Source organism: Rana temporaria, chromosome 3 (genome assembly GCF_905171775.1).
Source record: "Rana temporaria chromosome 3, aRanTem1.1, whole genome shotgun sequence".
Classification (NCBI taxonomy): Eukaryota; Metazoa; Chordata; class Amphibia; order Anura; family Ranidae; genus Rana; species Rana temporaria.
Window position 1 is genome coordinate 364,475,851 of NC_053491.1, and position 18,606 is coordinate 364,494,456.

The 18,606-nt window shown below is 46.3% G+C and overlaps 1 protein-coding gene across 1 annotated transcript in view; it reads right to left on the bottom strand.

Annotated features, from left to right (window-relative positions):
- LOC120932740 (protein mono-ADP-ribosyltransferase PARP12-like) overlaps positions 1 to 10,905 on the bottom strand; it is an 85,614-nt gene extending 74,709 nt beyond the window's left edge. The window contains exons 1-2 of the mRNA XM_040345391.1: positions 10,425 to 10,905; positions 5,901 to 6,036 (exon numbers count right to left, since the gene is read on the bottom strand). Of these exons, the coding sequence (XP_040201325.1) occupies positions 5,901 to 6,036; positions 10,425 to 10,717 (429 nt within the window). The 5' untranslated portion in view covers positions 10,718 to 10,905. The remainder of the gene's footprint in view (positions 1 to 5,900; positions 6,037 to 10,424) is intronic.
- Positions 10,906 to 18,606: the final 7,701 nt, after the last annotated feature.

The following is an 18,606-nucleotide window of genomic DNA, read 5'->3' on the forward strand; positions in this document are numbered from 1 at the left end:
TTTTTTTTTTAAAGAAATTTATTGAAAAGCAGTGCAGTACATTGCAAGAGCCACCAGAATAGCCTGGGGCCGAATGATATACATACAATACAGAGGAAAATCTTCAAATCATTTTAGAGCAAAGACAACACTATGCGTAGAACAAGGTAATTTTTTCCCCCACTTTTCCCCACCCCCGAACTTGCATTGTTCAAAGGGAAGAAAAAGGGAAAAACGGGTAAAGACAAATAAATAAGGAAATAAGTTAATATTTATAAAATAAAAAAGAGAATAGCACCTAATAATGACTGTATTCCCGGCACCCTCAATGGGTTCACACTGTGCCTAAGAATCAGTGAATACGTTAAACTCATTAGATGTGCTCATCAAAAGTGAAAATGAACCCCCAGGCCCGGAATAACTGAATTTTCCGGAGTCGTGGGCAAATCCCAGAGTAAGGAATATCCTAACGCACAATCACATTTTCAGTGAGGGCTGGAGAGTTACAGAAGAAAACATAGTAAATGAGCAGTAATCTCCAGTGGTACTTTACGGCAATAAAGAAAAAAGAAAAAATATAAGAAAGACAAAAAATTCTCTGATGTAATCATTAAAGTTAAACTGACTACTTTATCTTCAAATCTATATGAAGATGTACCTGAAAGAAGGAAAAAAGAAAGAAAGAAGGTAAAGGGTCAAAGAGACCTAGAAAGGAAAAGAAAGAAAGAGTATAGGTTGATGTTGCCAGCTACGGACTATACTGACCGGGCCACAATCCCTGTAAATAACAAGAGCAGAAGACCAAGGATAAGGTGGAGGAACTCCACCCTCTCTCATCTTTATATCATAGGTAAACCTATATGTCTAGCCCAGGGTTCCCATACCGCCTCAAAGGTTTTGTAAGAATTGAGTATTGAACTGACCATCTTCTCCTGGTGCATGATCCAAGAGATTTTCCTCTTGGCCATCTGGACAGAGACAGTCGGTTGTTTCCAGGCACCCGCCAACGTAATTTTGGCACCTGTGAGCATGAAGGCTACTAATCTTTGAGTATATTTAGATGCTTGGGGTACGCCGACCCCTAGTAATGCTATTAGGGGAGATTTTTCAACCGGTACACCGGTTACCTTCCTGATGAAAGAAAACATTTTGTTCCAGAATCCCCTGATTTTTGGGCATTCCCACCATATGTGCAACATGGAACCCTGGGCTTGACAACTTCGGAAACACAATGGAGATGTGGTTGGAAACATAGCTGCTAGTCTGGAAGGGACCAAGTACCACCTCATTAATACTTTAAGGTTAGCTTCAATCAAAGAGATATTAATAAGACCTTTAGAAGATCTCGATCCTACCTCATGCCACTTCTCCAGAGTCCAGGATATCCGTAGATCTTTCTCCCACGCCTCCATGTAAGAAAATTTGGAAGTAGGTTCCGAAAGTGAGTTATATACAATAGAAATGCCACCTCTCTGTTCATTAGTGCTAATGCACCATCTTTCGTAATGGGTGAACTCAGGGGGATTTGGTTTATTTTTCCAAATTGATGTAATAAAATGGGATATCCGGGAATATCTATCATTTTCAGAGTCCGGCATACCTAAGGATCCCACACAGTGTGCCAATGAGATCAGGCCCACTGGGGAAAGAAAGTGTCCAATCCTATAAAGTCCCTTGTCCATCCACCATCTAAAAATCGTAGAGTCTCTATTTGGATTAAAGAGAGAAATCTGAAACAGATTAGCTAAAGGTCGCATATCGGAGATTATCGCAGGAGATTTGCGCAAGTCATCCCAAAGCTTGAATGCCTGAGAGAGTGTTGGGGCCATTAAGGCCGGTCTTAGTTTTTGGGAGCACCAGAGTAGGTCGGAGATATTTACTTTTAAGCCCAGTAAGGCTAAAAGAGGGAAAAGGCAATCATGATAATTAAAGTGGTTGTAAAGGTTTTTTGATCTATGCATGAAGATCAAAAAACTTTGGTGTGCAGCAGCCCCTTCAGCCCCCCCTAATACATACCTGATGCCTATCTCAATCCAGCGATGTTGCACGAGAGACTCGGCTGTCGGGGACTCTCCCTCCTTATTGGCTGAGACAGCAGCGGAAGCCAATGTCAATCAAAAACCAGTGAGCCAATGAGGATAGAGAGGGGTGGGGCTTAGTTGTGGATCTGTGTATCTGTGGATCTGTGTATAAATGGACACATGCGGTTCAGCTAAGGTGCCCCCATAGCAAGCTGCTTGCTGTGTGGGCACCTAGCAGCAGGGAGGGGCCAGGAACGCTGACGAGAGACCTGAGAAGAGAAGAATCTGGGCTGATCTGCTGCCCCCCCACCCAGAACACACTGGTCAGCACTCGCAGACATTGGATGCCAGTGAAGATCGGATGCCAGTTGGCCGCTGGTTTTCCTGCATGCCCGTTCATCAGAAGCCTGACATTAGGCCGGGTTCTATCAGACAGGCTGCTTAACACACTGGCCGAATGTTTCTAATGAATGAAACGATATATGGCCAGTGTGTACCAGCCTTTAGCCAATTATGAACCACAAAATCACTTGGCAGCAGTCGCTAAGTGGTTAGTACTTCCGCAGCACTTAGGGTCGTCAGTTTTAATTCTAACCATGGCACTACCTGCCTGGAGTTTGCATGTTCTCTTTGGGCCTGCATGGGTTTCCTCCCACACTCCAAAAACATGCTGGTAGGTTTATTGGCTCCAGGGCTGTCTTATGGAGAGGGCACACCTGGGCACTGCTCAGGGGCCCCAGATGCATGGGGGGCCCCTGCACTTTCCCCAAAGCAGCTGGTCCTTGAGCCCACGCTGCCCCGAAATTGGGGGCCCCATTATGGCACTGAGAGTGAAAGATACACAGGGGAGGCAGGCTGGCAAAACGATAACTATTATTTTTACAGCAAACAGGGAGGGGCAGGGCCAGAGCGCCAGTGATGCTCTGACCCCGCCCCATACAGCTTGAATGCTCGGAACTCTAAGGCTGCGGGGTAGGAGCATTGTGGATGGTGTCATGGTGAGCCCAGCTGTCCAGCACTGTTTACACCGAAAGGCTTGGGATGACCGGAGGGATGCTCCCTCCTCAGCCCCTCCTGCCTGCTTGATTGGCATTGGTGAGTGTAGTGCTGGAGTTGGGCACAGAGCCAAAAGTTTACATGCACTGTATCTCCACTGGAAAATACTACATGGATGGAATAATGGTGCTGGGGGATATCAAGGGTGTATGGGGGAAAACAATGCTGAGGGAGGATCTGGGTGTATAGGGGGTAGCTATAGTGCTAGAGGTATCAGGGATGTAGAGAGGTAACAGGGGTGTAGGGGGTATTAGGGATGTAGTGGGGTCACAATACAAGGGGTATCTTATGGTATATGGTTATAGTGCTGGGGGAAATATCTAGGGTGTAGAGGGGTCAGAGTTCTGGGGGGATATCTTGCGTGTAGAGGGGTCAGAGTGCTAGGGGATATCTGGGGTGTAGAGGGGTCAGAATGCTGGGGGGATATCTGGGGCGTAGAGGGGTTAGAGTTCTGGGGGGATATCTGGGGTGTAGAGGGGTTAGAGGGCTGGGGGGATATCTGGGGTGTAGAGGGGTCAGAGTGCTGGGGGGATATCTGGGGTGTAGAGGGGTCAGAGTGCTGGGGGGATATCTGGGGTGTAGAGGGGTCAGAGTGCTGGGGGGATATCTGGGGTGTAGAGGGGTCAGAGTGCTGGGGGGATATCTGGGGTGTAGAGGGGTCAGAGTGCTGGGGGGGATATCTGGGGTGTAGAGCAGCACTGTATCCTGGCCTATGCCAACAACACCCAGGCCTAGGGCAGCACGTTGCAGGGGGGCAGCACGGAAAGAGTCCCCGCCGGCTTGCGCTACACTGTTAGTGTAGCGCCAGTCTTATGGGGCGGACTGGGCAGAGAGGCAAATTAGTCTAGTGCCCCCATAAAGTGGCCGCACTGCTTCCGGTATGTGGGCGGCTGGCATTCCACAACTGTGGGGGGGACGGAGCTTCTAATTTTGACTACGCTATCATCCTGGACCACAAACCTTCCTCACTGTGCTATGTATTTTCTGCTGCACCATTGGCATGGTTATATCTTCTTATTACTCTCCATAAAATTATCAGAAATGTTGTGCCTAAAGTAGAATTATAGAAACACTTTTTTTTTTTCATTTTGGATTGAGTAAGGGAAGGGCGGGTCTTAAATAGCAAGGGGTGTGGCCTTGACAGGAAGGAGTGGGTCATATTTAAATTAGGGGGTGCACGAGTTTAGTCAGGCCTAGGGCAGCACAAAACCTTAATACACTACTGGTGTAGAGGGGTCAGAGTAATGGGGGGAATATCTGGGGTGTAGAGGGGTCAGAGTGCTGGGGGATATCTGGGGTGTAGAGGGGTCAGAGTCCTGGGGGGAATATCTGGGGTGTAGAGGGGTCAGAGTCCTGGTGGGATATCTGGGGTGTAGAGGGGTGGGAGTGCTGGGGGGATAGCTAGGGTGTAGAGGGGTCAGAGTCCTGGTAGAAAATCTGGTGTGTAGAGGGTTCAGAGTGCTGGGGGGATATCTGGGGTGTAGAGGGGTCAGAGTGCTGGGGGGATATCTGGGTTGTAGAGGGGTCAGAGTGCTGGGGGGAAATATGGGGTGTAGAGGGGTCAGAGTGCTGGGGGGATATCTGGGGTGTAGAGGTGTCAGAGTGCTGGGGGGAAATATGTATGGGGTGTAGAGGGGTCAGAGTGCTGGGGGGATATCTGGGGTGTAGAGGGATCAGAGTGCTGGGGGAATATTCTAGGGCATAGAAGGGCCATAGTGCTGGGGAGGCATTGATGTCTGTTTACCTGTGCTGTCTCCATTGTAGGGGGCCCCAGAGCATTACCATGATGTTATTAAAGCGGATCTCCCACGGCCATACGTGTTTTGTTTTTTTGGCCATTCATTTGCTTATAGCATGCTCAAACAGTACTCACTGGTTAGCTGTGTAAAGTCCTCTGCTTTCCAATTTTGTCTAGAATGATTAGTTATATTCTACAAGTACCGCGGTTTTCATTTTGCTTGTGGGCATAAGAAGCCCACAAGCACCCATACCCTTGTTGCGGTGAATGCTGATCTCCCAGCATTCACCGCTCGCTCCCGCGCATGCTCGGTCGTAACGGCGAGCAGGGACGTCAACTTCCGTGTTGCCAACACAACGGGCGGGGTCGTTTTCAAAAGTTACAGCCCCGTTGTGATGTAAACACAACCACAGCCACATACCAAAGCATAGCTCAGTACGGGAGAGACTGCAGCACTTCCGGCATACGAAATCCCGCGATAGCTGATAGCAAGGCTCCGCAATGAATATTGGGAGCTATGACAGAAGCTTCCAGGGCACACTGCGGTTACGGGACGTGACGCACTATCCGCAGAATACCCGCAGATTGTACAGACAGAAAGCGATGTGAAAACAAAGGTATTGTACAGATTGAAAAAAAAAACACTTCCGTTTTAACTTGTATCACAGGCAGCAGTATGAATAAGCTCATGTCTTGAAATAGGGTGGAGCTCCACTTTAAGACGGCCCTGATTGGCTCTGGTCTAAATTATCCCTAGTATGTGTATGGATGTGAGTTAGGGACCTTAGGTTGTAAGCTCCTTGAGGGCGGGGACTGATGTGAATGTATAATATGTAAAATGCTGCGTAAATTGAGTGCTATATCAGTACCAATAATAATAATACCAGTAATAAACCAATAATAAAGAAATAAAAAATATTCTAGTTAAATGGATAGTCCTAGCACAAGGTCCCTCCCTTCTCCAGTAATGGAAATCCAACCCTTGGTAAAAGTCTTGTAGATGAGGTCTTAGCCTTCCTTCTTTCTATAGGGGACAGCAGTAAAGCTCATTTACCCTATGGGACTGGTGGGCACAATGGTGGCAGTGGGGGGTATCTCAGACTCACCTCTGGCAGCAACTGGTTGTCATTCTGGAACAGCAGAACTTTGATCTCATCCTCATTCAGTCCGCTCAGCTCGTTGTCTCTTAACACGGCACGATTGTGCTCAGATTCAACATTGTGAGAGAATCTGCAGCGAGGCCTGAAATGAGAAAAAGTGATAAACTCTGATCCCGGGTGGAAATGAGTTCATAGAAAATGATGTTTGAAGGTAAATGGGATTTCACCCAGCGGGTTAAACAAGAACCCACCCAAAGGGGATACATGGATCCACCCCCAAGGGAAAACATGGATCCACCCCCAAGGGAAAACATGGATCCACCCAAAGGGGAAACATGGATCCACCCCCAAGGGAAAACATGGATCCACCCCCAAGGGAAAACATGGATCCACCCCCAAGGGGAAACATGGATCCACCCCCAAGGGGAAACATGGATCCACCCCCAAGGGAAAACATGGATCCACCCCCAAGGGAAAACATGGATCCACCCCCAAGGGTGGGGTGATTTCACCTAGAGGAAATTTATGAGCCCACCACAAAGGGCAAAATAGTCTCACAAACACAAAGTGATCCCCTCCTAGACAGATCCCAGGTGATTTCTGAAAATCAGTTCAGGTCTCCCAAGATCAATTTTGAGAGCTTTGAAAACAATCTTACTCTTAAATCATTAGACCCATCTTCTCTTACCCACTACATCTAGGATTATCCTCTACCACCCAGGGTTTGACAAATTTGCTTGGAATCTAGGAGCCAGCTAAAAAAGTTAGGAGCCAGAAAACGCACCCCGTCCCGACGAGCTTGCGCGCAGAAGAGAACACATACGTGAGCAGCGCCTGCATATGTAAACGGTGTTCAAACCACACATGTGAGGTATCGCTGTGATTGGTAGAGCAAGAGCAATAATTCTAGCCCTAGACCTCCTCTGTAACTCAAAACATGCAACCTGTAGATTTTTTTAAACGTCGCCTATGAAGATTTTAAAGTGTAAAAGTTTGTCGGCATTCCACGAGCGGACGCAATCTGTCCGGCCGACGTAACATATCTCTGATACGTTACGCCGCTCTAACTTTGGGCGCAAGTTCTTTATTCACAAAGAACTTTCGCCCTTAGTTAGAGCGGCGTAGCGTATGTGTTGCGGCGTAAGGCCGCGTAATTCAAATGGGGCGTGTTTTATTAAAATTTATGCTGACCCCGCGTTTTTGACGTTTTAGTTGAACGGCGCATGCGCCCTCCGTAAAATATCCCAGTGTGCATTGCTCTAAATGACGTCGCAAGGACGTCATTGGTTTCGACGTGAACGTAAATTACGTCCATCCGTATTCGCGAACGACTTACGCAAACGACGTAAAAAATTCAAAACTCTGCGCGGAAACGACGGCCATACTTAACATTAGCTACCCCTCATATAGCAGGGGTAACTATACACCGGAAAAAGCCGAACGCAAACGACGTAAAAAAAATGCGCTGGGCGGTCGTTCGTTTCTGAATCGGCGGAAATCCTCATTTGCATATTTGTCGCATATACAAACGGAAGCGCCACCTAGTGGCCAGCGTGAGATTGCAGCCTAATGGCCCGTACACACGATCCGAATATCGTACGACGGATCGTACGACTTTTTTCGCTTAATAGTCGCAAGTAAAATAAAATAGGTTGATAAAGTCCCAAAAATTCTCGTGCGACCGAAAAAAATAATCGGAAGTGATGTCATGTGTTGTAATGAATTTGTACTGTATTGTCGGACGACAACTGTACTGACTAAACGAAAATCGTACGATCTTACATCGTACGAGGAAAATTTTCGTGCATGTCCGATCGAAAAATATCGGATGAACGGTCGTGATCGGCTCTCGAAAGTAGTGTACACACGATCCGAAAATCGTACGATTCTTCATCGGACGATCGTTTTCGTCCGATATTCGGATCGTGTGTACGGGCCATAAGATCCGATGGTATAAGTCACTTACACCTGGCGGATCTTAGGGAGATCTATGCGTAACCTGATTCTATGAATCAGTCGCATAGATACGACGGACGGAACTCAGAGATACGACGGCGTATCAGGAGATACGCCGTCGTACCAGGAGATACGCCGTCGTATCTCTATCTGAATTTGGCCCCATATCTCTATACTTATCCTCTTTTACCCAATACCTCTGCATCCATCCTCTACCACCCCATATCTCTATACGTATCCTCTTTTACTCCAATAACTTTATACTCACCCTCTCTTATATAATATCTCAAGGCCCATCCTCTACTACCTCAATACCCATCCACTCTTGCCCCAATAAAATTAGACCCCTCCTTTCTTACCTCAATAACTCTAGACCCCTCCTGTCTTACTCACACCTCTAGACCCATTTTCTCTTACCCAATACCTCTAGATCCATCTTCTCTTACCCAATACCTCTAGATCCATTCTCTACTACTCCATAGCACTATACCCATCCTCTTGTACTCCAATACCTCTCCCATCCTATTTTACCCCAATACCTCTACACCCATCCTCTCTCACCTAATACCTCTAGACCCATCCTCTACTACCTCAATATCTGTATACCCTTCCTCTCACCCCAATACCTAGTCTAGACCTTACCTCTCATACCTAAAAACCCAAGACCCATCCTCTACTACTGAATACCTCTAGATCCATCCTCTACTACCCCAATACCTCTATACTCATCCTCTCTTGCCCAGTACCTCTAGACTAGGGTTGCACCGATAATGTTTTTTTATAAGGGAGTACGAGTACCCATACTTGTGCTCAAGTACTCACCTGTACCAATTTTCAATATATTTGCAGTGCGATTTAAGCCCATACAAAATGAATGCACTGCAAAAAATCGAATTTGATTTGAACAGGAATGCGGGGAGATTGCTGTGTAAATCGCATGCGGTTCCCCATATCGTTCCTGTCTGAACCAAGTCACTATGACAAGGGGGGAAATCGCATGTGATTCGGACAGGAATCGCACTGCATTCCTGTACAAATCACATGCTCATCTTAACAGTGCGATTTGATCCCATTCATTTTATATGGGTTCAAATTGCACAGCAAAGGTTTCGGAGCATTTGCATGAGTAGGGGTACTCGTGCAATTGCTTAGTATCTGCACCGATACCAGTATCGGTGCAACCCTATTCTAGACTTATCCTCTCTTACCTCAATACCCATAGATCCATCCTGTACTACCTCACACCTCTATAGCCATCCTTTTTTACCCCTAAATCTCTATACCCATCTTCTCTTACCTAATATCGCTAGACCCATCCTTTCCTACCCCAATACACTATACCCATCTTCTCTTACCTAATATCGCTAGACCCATCCTTTCCTACCCCAATACTATATACCCATCCTCCCAATACCTCTAGACCCATCATCTCTTACCCAATAACTCTATACCCATCCTCTGATACCCTAATACTCTATTCCCCTCCTCTCTTGCCCAATACCTCTACATCCATCCTCTCTTGCCCCAATACCTCTACATCCATCCTCTTTTACCCCAATACCTCTACATCCATCCTCTCTTACCCCAATACCTCTACATCCATATTCTCTTACCCCCAACACCTCTACATCCATCCTCTTTTACCCCAACACCTCAACATCCATCCTCTCTTACCCCAACACCTCTACATCCATCTTCTCTTACCCCAATACCTCTACATCCATCTTCTCTTACCCCAACACCTCTACATCCATCTTCTCTTACCCCAATACCTCTACATCCATCTTCTCTTACCCCAACACCTCTACATCCATCTTCTCTTACCCCAATACCTCTACATCCATCTTCTCTTACCCCAATACCTCTACATCCATCTTCTCTTACCCCAATACCTCTACATCCATCCTCTCTTACCCCAACACCTCTACATCCATCTTCTCTTACCCCAATACCTCTACATTCATCCTCTCTTACCCCAATACCTCTACATCCATCTTCTCTTACCCCAACACCTCTACATCCGTCCTCTCTTACCCCAACACCTCTACATCCATCTTCTCTTACCCCAATACCTCTACATCCATCTTCTCTTACCCCAATACCTCTACATCCATCTTCTCTTACCCCAATACCTCTACATCCATCTTCTCTTACCCCAATACCTCTACATCCATCTTCTCTTACCCCAATACCACCTACATCCATCCTCTCTTACCCGAATGCCTCTGCATCCATCTTCTCTTACCCCAATACCTCTACATCCATCCTCTCCTACCCCAATACCTCTACATCCATCCTCTCTTACCCCAACACCTCTACATCCATCCTCTCTTACCCCAATACCTCTACATCCATCTTCTCTTACCCCAACACCTCTACATCCATCTTTTAAAACCCCAATACCTCTAACTACATCCACTTTGTCCCATTATTCGCTATGGGCATTCCATCTCCCTGTTAAAATCTCTATAGGCATTCCTTTCTGTCATTCTTTTTAGTATGCCCCCATCTTACCCCAATACCTCTTTACGCATCCTCTTACCCCAGTGACCCCCCTGTGGCCCCTGCACCTACCTCCGGTCGGGGGGACACTGGCCCCTCAGGTAGTGTCGGCACAGGTGCAATCTTGGGCACCCCTCCTCGTCCTCCTGGTCCCCAGGTCTCAGGTATCGGGTACAGATCCTCAGGGGGGTCCGGGCCAGGACCAGTTCGGAGCTCTGCGGGAACCTGAGCGGCTCATCCTGTAGGATCTGTTCGATCTGCTCCTCCGGGAGACTCAGGAGATCGGGCAGACGATTTCTCTCCAGCCGGCCGCCGTGCACACAAAGCAGCTTGGTCAGATAGGCGGTGACTGCGGGGTCCGACATGGTCCTGATACAGCCCGATCACTGGGTGGGGCCCCTAATTCAGCTCGATCTCTGGGGCCCCTAATTTAATTTGATGCCCGGGGCCCCTAATTCTGCGTGTGCCTGCTATCTGGGCCCTGCGATCTCTTCCTGTGTGTGTATGTGTGTGTGTATGTGTGTGTGTGTCCGGGGTGACAGAGAACAGCAGAGGGCGGATCATCATCATCACGGCCAGGAATAGAAACCGAAACTCCAAACACCGCTGTACTCCGCTACTGCCTCTGCAGGATCTCTCTGCACACGTCACTGACACCTCTACTGTATATAGAACAACCCTCATATATTCTTATAGCACTGACCCCAGGGAATCACACACACTGACACCTCTACAGTATATAGAACGACCCTCATATATTCTTATAGCACTGACCCCAGGGAATCACACACACTGACACCTCTACAGTATATAGAACGACCCTCATATATTCTTATAGCACTGACCCCAGGGAATCACACACACTGACACCTCTACAGTATATAGAACAACCCTCATATATTCTTATAGCACTGACCCCAGGGAATCACACACACTGACACCTCTACAGTATATAGAACGACCCTCATATATTCTTATAGTACTGACCCCAGGGAATCACACACACTGACACCTCTACTGTATATAGAACGACCCTCATATATTCTTATAGCACTGACCCCAGGGAATCACACACACTGACACCTCTACTGTATATAGAACAACCCTCATATATTCTTATAGCACTGACCCCAGGGAATCACACACACTGACACCTCTACTGTATATAGAACGACCCTCATATATTCTTATAGCACTGACCCCAGGGAATCACACACACTGACACCTCTACTGTATATAGAACGACCCTCATATATTCTTATAGCACTGACCCCAGGGAATCACACACACTGATCAACCTCCTCCTGTCCCCCAATCATCAGACTGCAACAATGTAACTTTGTAGTAAGTTACAAGGTGAGAGGCTGCAGTGGGGGCTGATCTGTGTCAGACGTTTGTGAAAACAGCCAAGAGAAATGCACAGGCAGCAGGATTTACAAATCAGGTCACCTGTAAAGGGGTGTTCTGTCGATAAGTGCCCCCCCCATCGAATAGTGCCCCGGATTAATGCGCCGTATGTCATAGCACAACTACTGATTTGCCGGTGACTTGTCCTCTATGTTCCCTTAACGGGGAAGTTCCTTGGAAGTCTGCGCAGGCGCAAACTTCCCGACGGAAATCTCCTAACCCCCCCCGGTGTATTGTCACAGTTTGCTGCCTATCGTACAATGCTCCGGAAGTCACGTGGCGGCCAACTGCGCATGCGCGATGCGTTCCAAACGCAAATGCGATGCGTTCCAATGGATTCACGACAGTACACACCAGTGAAACCTCGGTCGGCATCCAGGCTCTTTCCTTAACATCCCAGTGGATTGGAGGATGTTAAAAAAAAAGCCAGGAGGCAGATCGAGCAGAGCGAGCCGTCCGAGGGAAGCGAGGACGTGAGGCCGACTGGCCACTTTCCTCTAAATCCACGTCGCCCTGAATGCCGGGTTCGCTGGTGTGTACTGTCGTAAATCCATTGGAACGCATCGCACTTGCGTTTGGAACGCATCGCGCATGCGTAGTTGGCGGCCACGTGACTTCCGCAGCATTCTACGATAGGCAGCAAACTGTGACAGTACACCGGCATCCAGGCTCATTCTTTAACATCCCCGTGGATTGGAGGATGTTAAAAAAAGAGCCAGGAGGCCGAGCGAAGCAAGGACGTGAGGCCGACTGGTCACTTACCTCGAAATCCACGTCGTCCTGGATGCCGGCCGAGGTTCGGAGATTTCTGTCAGCAAGTTTGCGCCTGCGCAGACTTCCAAGGAACTTCCCCGTTATCTGGAACCGTCTCAGCACATCAGATTGCGCATGCGCTGGAACTTCCAAGATAGCTGGAACCAGCACGGCAGATCACCGGTCAGCTGGGCTGACGTAACCATGGCGGATGCGCACATCGTAGGTGGTATCTCTCAATGGGTGATGCCATTTCACAGCCACAATTTAAACCTATACAAACAGCGGGCAAACCGGATCATCAGCACACTGTAAAGCCGCCCGCAACCGTGAGACACAATGTGAGAACAACGGTTTCCCCCCCGCTGTTTGTATAGATTTCAATTGTGCCCGTGAAATGGTGTCTCCCATCGAGAGATACCTCATACGATGTGCGCATGCGCCCTGGCACGTCACTCCAGCTGATCGGTAACTCTGCAAATGCGCGGGCACTATTTAATGAGGGTCATAGGCGTGTGCACATAGGGTGTAAGGTGTGCCTGGGCACACCATAATCACCCTGTACTGTGCAGATTCCCCCTGCTGCCTGGTTGCAGAGAAAGGGACTGGGAAATCTCTGTCCTCAGTCCCTTTCTCTGTCTCAAAAGATAGACATCAAGGGTCTGTTTAGACCACTGATATTTCACCAAAGCCCCCCAACAGGGATCCTAAAAAATATATATATATATATATATATTTTAAAAAAAAAATAATAAAAATAAAATTGTAAAATAATAATAATACAAATAAAGACACTGACACCAATCTCTGTCCTGCTGACAAAGCCCTACTGACTTGCCCACTGCCATATACGGTATATTACACACGCCTGTGTGTTTGAGCTTTGGTGTGCACACCCTAATGCCATAGGCTGCGGACACCTATGATGGGGGTGCACTTCTCGACAGAACACTGGCATCTCAGTCCAGGACGCAGATGGTGACCCTGCATGATGGCTGAACAAAGATGGTGCTGTCCTGGAGACAAAAGCAGAGGAAGGCATTATTGGGGCAGTACTGTGATCTCTGGGAGAGGTAATAAATACCTGGAAGTGTCACACACATTACAAGACCCTTTCACCCGGAAGGTGCTTTTCAGGCGTTTTAGCACTAAAAATAGTCTCTCTCAAGCCCCCAGTGTGAAAGCCGAGTGCTTTCACACTGGTGTGGTGCGCTTGCTGGAGCGGAAAAAAAACCCGCACTGGGGCAGTGCGGGAGCGCTGTATACAGTGCCTTTGAAATGAATGGGCAGCACTTCGGAAGCACCTGAAAAGCACTTAGGAAGTGCCGCAACACGGGCAGCGAGAGGAGGGAGAACCTGGAGGGGAGAGAGAACACAGCCCGAACCTTCTCCCAGCTCTCTCCTCTCCAGATTTGGTTTTGTCATTTACCACTCAATGCTGACAGTAGTAGTCAATTCTGCTGTCAATACCTCTGTCAGGTTGTAGCGGCAGCAATTCTCCATGGGGTGCCCCTCCACCTTTTATACCACCATGCCTAGGGCAGCCGTCCCTAGTGTAAGGTGACCAGATTTTTTAAATGAAATCCGGGGACATATTTTTTTTTCTTACTAGTGATGGTGGCAATCAGCGACTCTCTGCCCGCCTCACAGCCTGTCAAGTCTTACTCTCCGGGCCCCCCGGCTACTACTGGGTGGGGAGTGAAGGAAGATCACTCCGCCAGGGAAGGCAAGGAGATAAACAGGCAGGCGGCTGGCCGGGACTTGAGCCAGGCAGAAGAACATGCGAGCGGAGCTGAATGAGCATGCACCCGAAACTGAAGAAATATTCCCACCGCTCCGACCAGCACATGATCATCAGAAAGGGGCACAGAAAATGGGAAAAATACTCCCCCCCCCCCTAAGCTAGTAGGAGCGTCGGAGTGGAGATGTGTAATTCAGAATTTTTTTTTTTTATTCTGCACTGAATGTCTTTGAAATTGTCTCAGCTCCTATTCAAATCCAATCCGGGGACAAAACCGGGGACAGACTTGGTCCGGGGACAGTGTCCTCAATCCAGGGACTGTCCCCTGAAACCGGGGATGTCTGGTCACCCTATGCTATAGGCACAGTTTTACTGACACATTTCAAAGTTGCGAAATTGGGTGTGGGCATTAAAGTGGTTGTAAACCCTGTTACACCTCTTCTACCTATAATAAGGCATTCCTGTAGGTACTGTAAATATCTCCCAAACTTGCACAGTTTGGGAGATATGCTCTGCTGCCGACATCATCAGGACATGCACACTAAAGAAATGGCCTGGTTGCGACGTTTCTTCAGTACCCGTGCCGTGACCGGCGGTACCCATGTGCATGCGCGGGAGTGACGTCACTGCGTGCATGCGCCGGAAGTGACTCTGGTGAAAGATGTCGTCCATGGGAGCAGAGTGCGGTCAGCACTGCAGGGCATCATTCTAAGGCATTTCATAATGAGCTAGTATGCAATGCATACTAGCTCATTATGCCTTTGTCTTGCATGTTTTTTCTTCAGAGGTTTATTCTGTTTTTTCTTCAGAGGTTTACTTCTTCTTTAAGGTTTGTTTTGATCTCGGTTGTTAAGGGGTTAACTCCTTAATGCCTGAAGGTAAAACATACTGTAGGTCAGGGGTCTCAAACTCAAATTACCTGAGGGCCACAAGACAAGTTTTCATATGCCATGGGGGGCCGCATGCAAACTTTCAAACTTCAAAAACAACAGTACTGGTGTCAGCGAACACATTATTAACCCCCAGCACTGGTGTCAGCGAGCGCATTATTACCACCAGCACTGGTGTAAGTCAGGGTTTGACAAATTTGCTTGGAATCTAGGAGCCAGGTAAAAAAGTTAGGAGCCAGAAAACGCACCCCGTCCCGACGAGCTTGCGAGCAGAAGCGAACACATACGCGAGCAGGGCCCGCATATGTAAACGGTGTTCAAACCACACATGTGAGGTATCGCCGCGATTGGTAGAGCGAGAGCAATAACGGCGTAACAGAAAGTATTGCAATGATCGCCATTTTATTCTCTAGGGTGTTAGGATAAAAAATATATATAATGTATGGGGGTTCTAATTAGAGGGAAGAAGATGGCAGTGAAAATATTGTAAAATTACATTAGAATTGCAGTTTAACTTGTAATGCTTAACTTGTAATACCAACGGCCACCACCAGATGGCGCCAGCTCACATCTGGTGGTAATAACTTGTAATACCAACGGCTCACTACCAGATGGCGCCAGCTCACAAAAAAAAAAAAAAAATTTCCTCTTTGCTCCCCCCACTTCTGCCCTGCCTGCGGGCCATTTATAACTGGTCCGCGGGCCGCAAATGGCCCGCGGGCCGGTACTTTGAGACCACTGCTGTAGGTGTTTGGTTACCTTATGTAACTATTTTGAGTATAAGGACATTTTTTTAAATATAAATTATTATTTTAGATAATTTTATTCTTTATGCTTATTTATATTTCCTTTCTCATATTAAATGATACTAAACCTATAGACAATGCAGGACCAGAATTCCTGCATTGTAAGTGAGGATGCAAAGGGTCTGCCAAAAACCCAGAGTTAGACAAAAAGAGGTGAGCAGCATCTACCAGGGAAGCACGGGATAAGGTAAGTAAAAGTGTTTTTTAATGTTACTCTCTAGGCAAAATGAGCTTTTAACCCCTAGCCCCACTGCAAGATTTGTTTCGATTTTTTCCCGTAGTTTAGCGTTTAATTATATGTAAAGCCAATTTTTTTTATTTAGTTTTGGAAAGTGATGAGGAATCCAACAATTTTCAACTGTCATCGAAACAAGAGATGAGCAAAAAACATCCAATGGATAAACCTGTTACATGGAAACAGGATATCCATTCACTTTAGAGCAGGGGTCTCAAACTCAAATTACCTGAGGGCCACAAGACAAGTTTTCATATGCCATGGGGGGCCGCATGCAAACTTTCAAACTTCAAAAACAACAGTACTGGTGTCAGCGAACACATTATTAACCCCCAGCACTGGTGTCAGCGAGCGCATTATTACCACCAGCACTGGTGTCAGCGAGCGCATTATTACCACCAGCACTGGTGTAAGTCAGGGTTTGACAAATTTGCTTGGAATCTAGGAACCAGCTAAAAAAGTTAGGAGCCAGAAAACGCACCCCGTCCCGACGAGCTTGCGCGCAGAAGCGAACACATACGCGAGCAGCGCCCGCATATGTAAACGGTGTTCAAACCACACATGTGAGGTATCGCCACGATTGGTAGAGCGAGAGCAAAAATTCTAGCACTAGACCTCCTCTGTAACTTAAAATATGCAACCTGTAGATTTTTTTAAACGTCGCCTATGGAGATTTTAAAGGGTAAAAGTTTGTCGGCATTCCACAAGCGGACGCAATTTTGAAGCGTGACATGTTGGGTATGAATTTACTCGGCGTAACATTATCTTTCATAATATAAAAAAAATGGGGATAACTTTACTGTTGTCTTATTTTTTTATTAAAAATTGTAATTTTTTCCCCAAAAAGTGCGCTTGTAAGACCGCTGCGCAAATACGGCGTAACAGAAAGTATTGCAACGATCACCATTTTATTCTCTAGGGTGTTAGGATAAAAAAATATATATATAATGTTTGGGGGTTCTAATTAGAGGGAAGAAGATGGCAGTGAAAATAGTGTAAAATGACATTAGAATTGCTGTTTAACTTGTAATGCTTAAATTGTAATACCAACGGCTCACCACCAGATGGCGCCAGCTCTGGACAGCGGGCCGGTACTTTGAGACCACTGCTTTAGAGAGATCTCTTCTTCCTGCTGTGTCTCTTGGGAACAGGAAGTAAAATAATAATATAATTGTATATATATTCATACACACTGTATATACTTTCATCTAGAACACAACACAAGCACGCTAGATCTGTATTAAAAAAAATATTTTATTGAAAATAACCTTCAACAATTTTTATATTTGCACTTCAATAAAATGTCTTCCCGCAGTATTTAACATTATCAGGAGAAGAGAAAAATCAGTTTGTAAGGAAGATTCTGATTGGTATGAAAAAGGTTTACTCCCAACAAACTGACATGAGCATTCCCACCATCCCGAGTATATAGAAAAATGAATACCTCAAAGAAATGGGATTTTAAGGGCAATGAAAATAATATACAAAAAAGTATAAGTAAATATAGAAAAATATAATATTTAATTTACTTTACAAAAGTTATGCAAAAGGTTTTACAATTGTAACACTCGCTGTAACAAATTAGTTGCATAATGTGTGGACCATGCAGATCCTGAATAAAAACATATACAAAAAATGACAGTACATAAATGCAGAAGATGAATGATGTATTGAACCTCGAAAACCCAATAGGGGTCAAGGGAAAATGCAGAAGACTGTTTTATTTTGACGCGTTTCGACTAGTGAGTTTACACTCGATGTCTTCATCAGGAAAAAGAAAACAGTGTTCAGGTGCATGCGAAAGTTTCACTCCTGGACACTGCAGCGGATGGGTCTGCTATCAGACCATCCAGCTACTTCTGGCCATTTCTGCCTGATCTTCCAATTCATGGTCATTTGGCATACACTCTGCAATTCTGCATAAAAATATCTTCCTGGGACAAACTTCTTGTGTTTAGAATGAACTTTTGTTTATTCACTCTGAGCTTTCCTTGCTGCGGACGTCCACCCATGTGTGGAGGGAGACCAAGCCGGGTCCTTTTGGAGGAGAGGGATGGATCTCTTTTCTTTTAGATGACAGACGCATGCACCTGAACACTGTTTTCTTTTTCCTGATGAAGACATTGAGTGTAAACTCACTAGTCGAAACGCGTCTGCATTTTCCCTTGACCCCTATTGGGTTTTCGAGGTTCAATACATCATTCATCTTCTGCATTTATGTACTGTCATTTTTTGTATATGTTTTTATTCAGGATCTGCATGGTCCACACATTATGCAACTAATTTGTTACAGCGATTGTTACAATTGTAAATTCTTTTGCATAACTATTGTAAAGTAAATTAACTATTATATTTTTCTATATTTACTTATACTTTTTTGTATATTATTTTCATTGCCCTTAAAATCCCATTTCTTTGATTA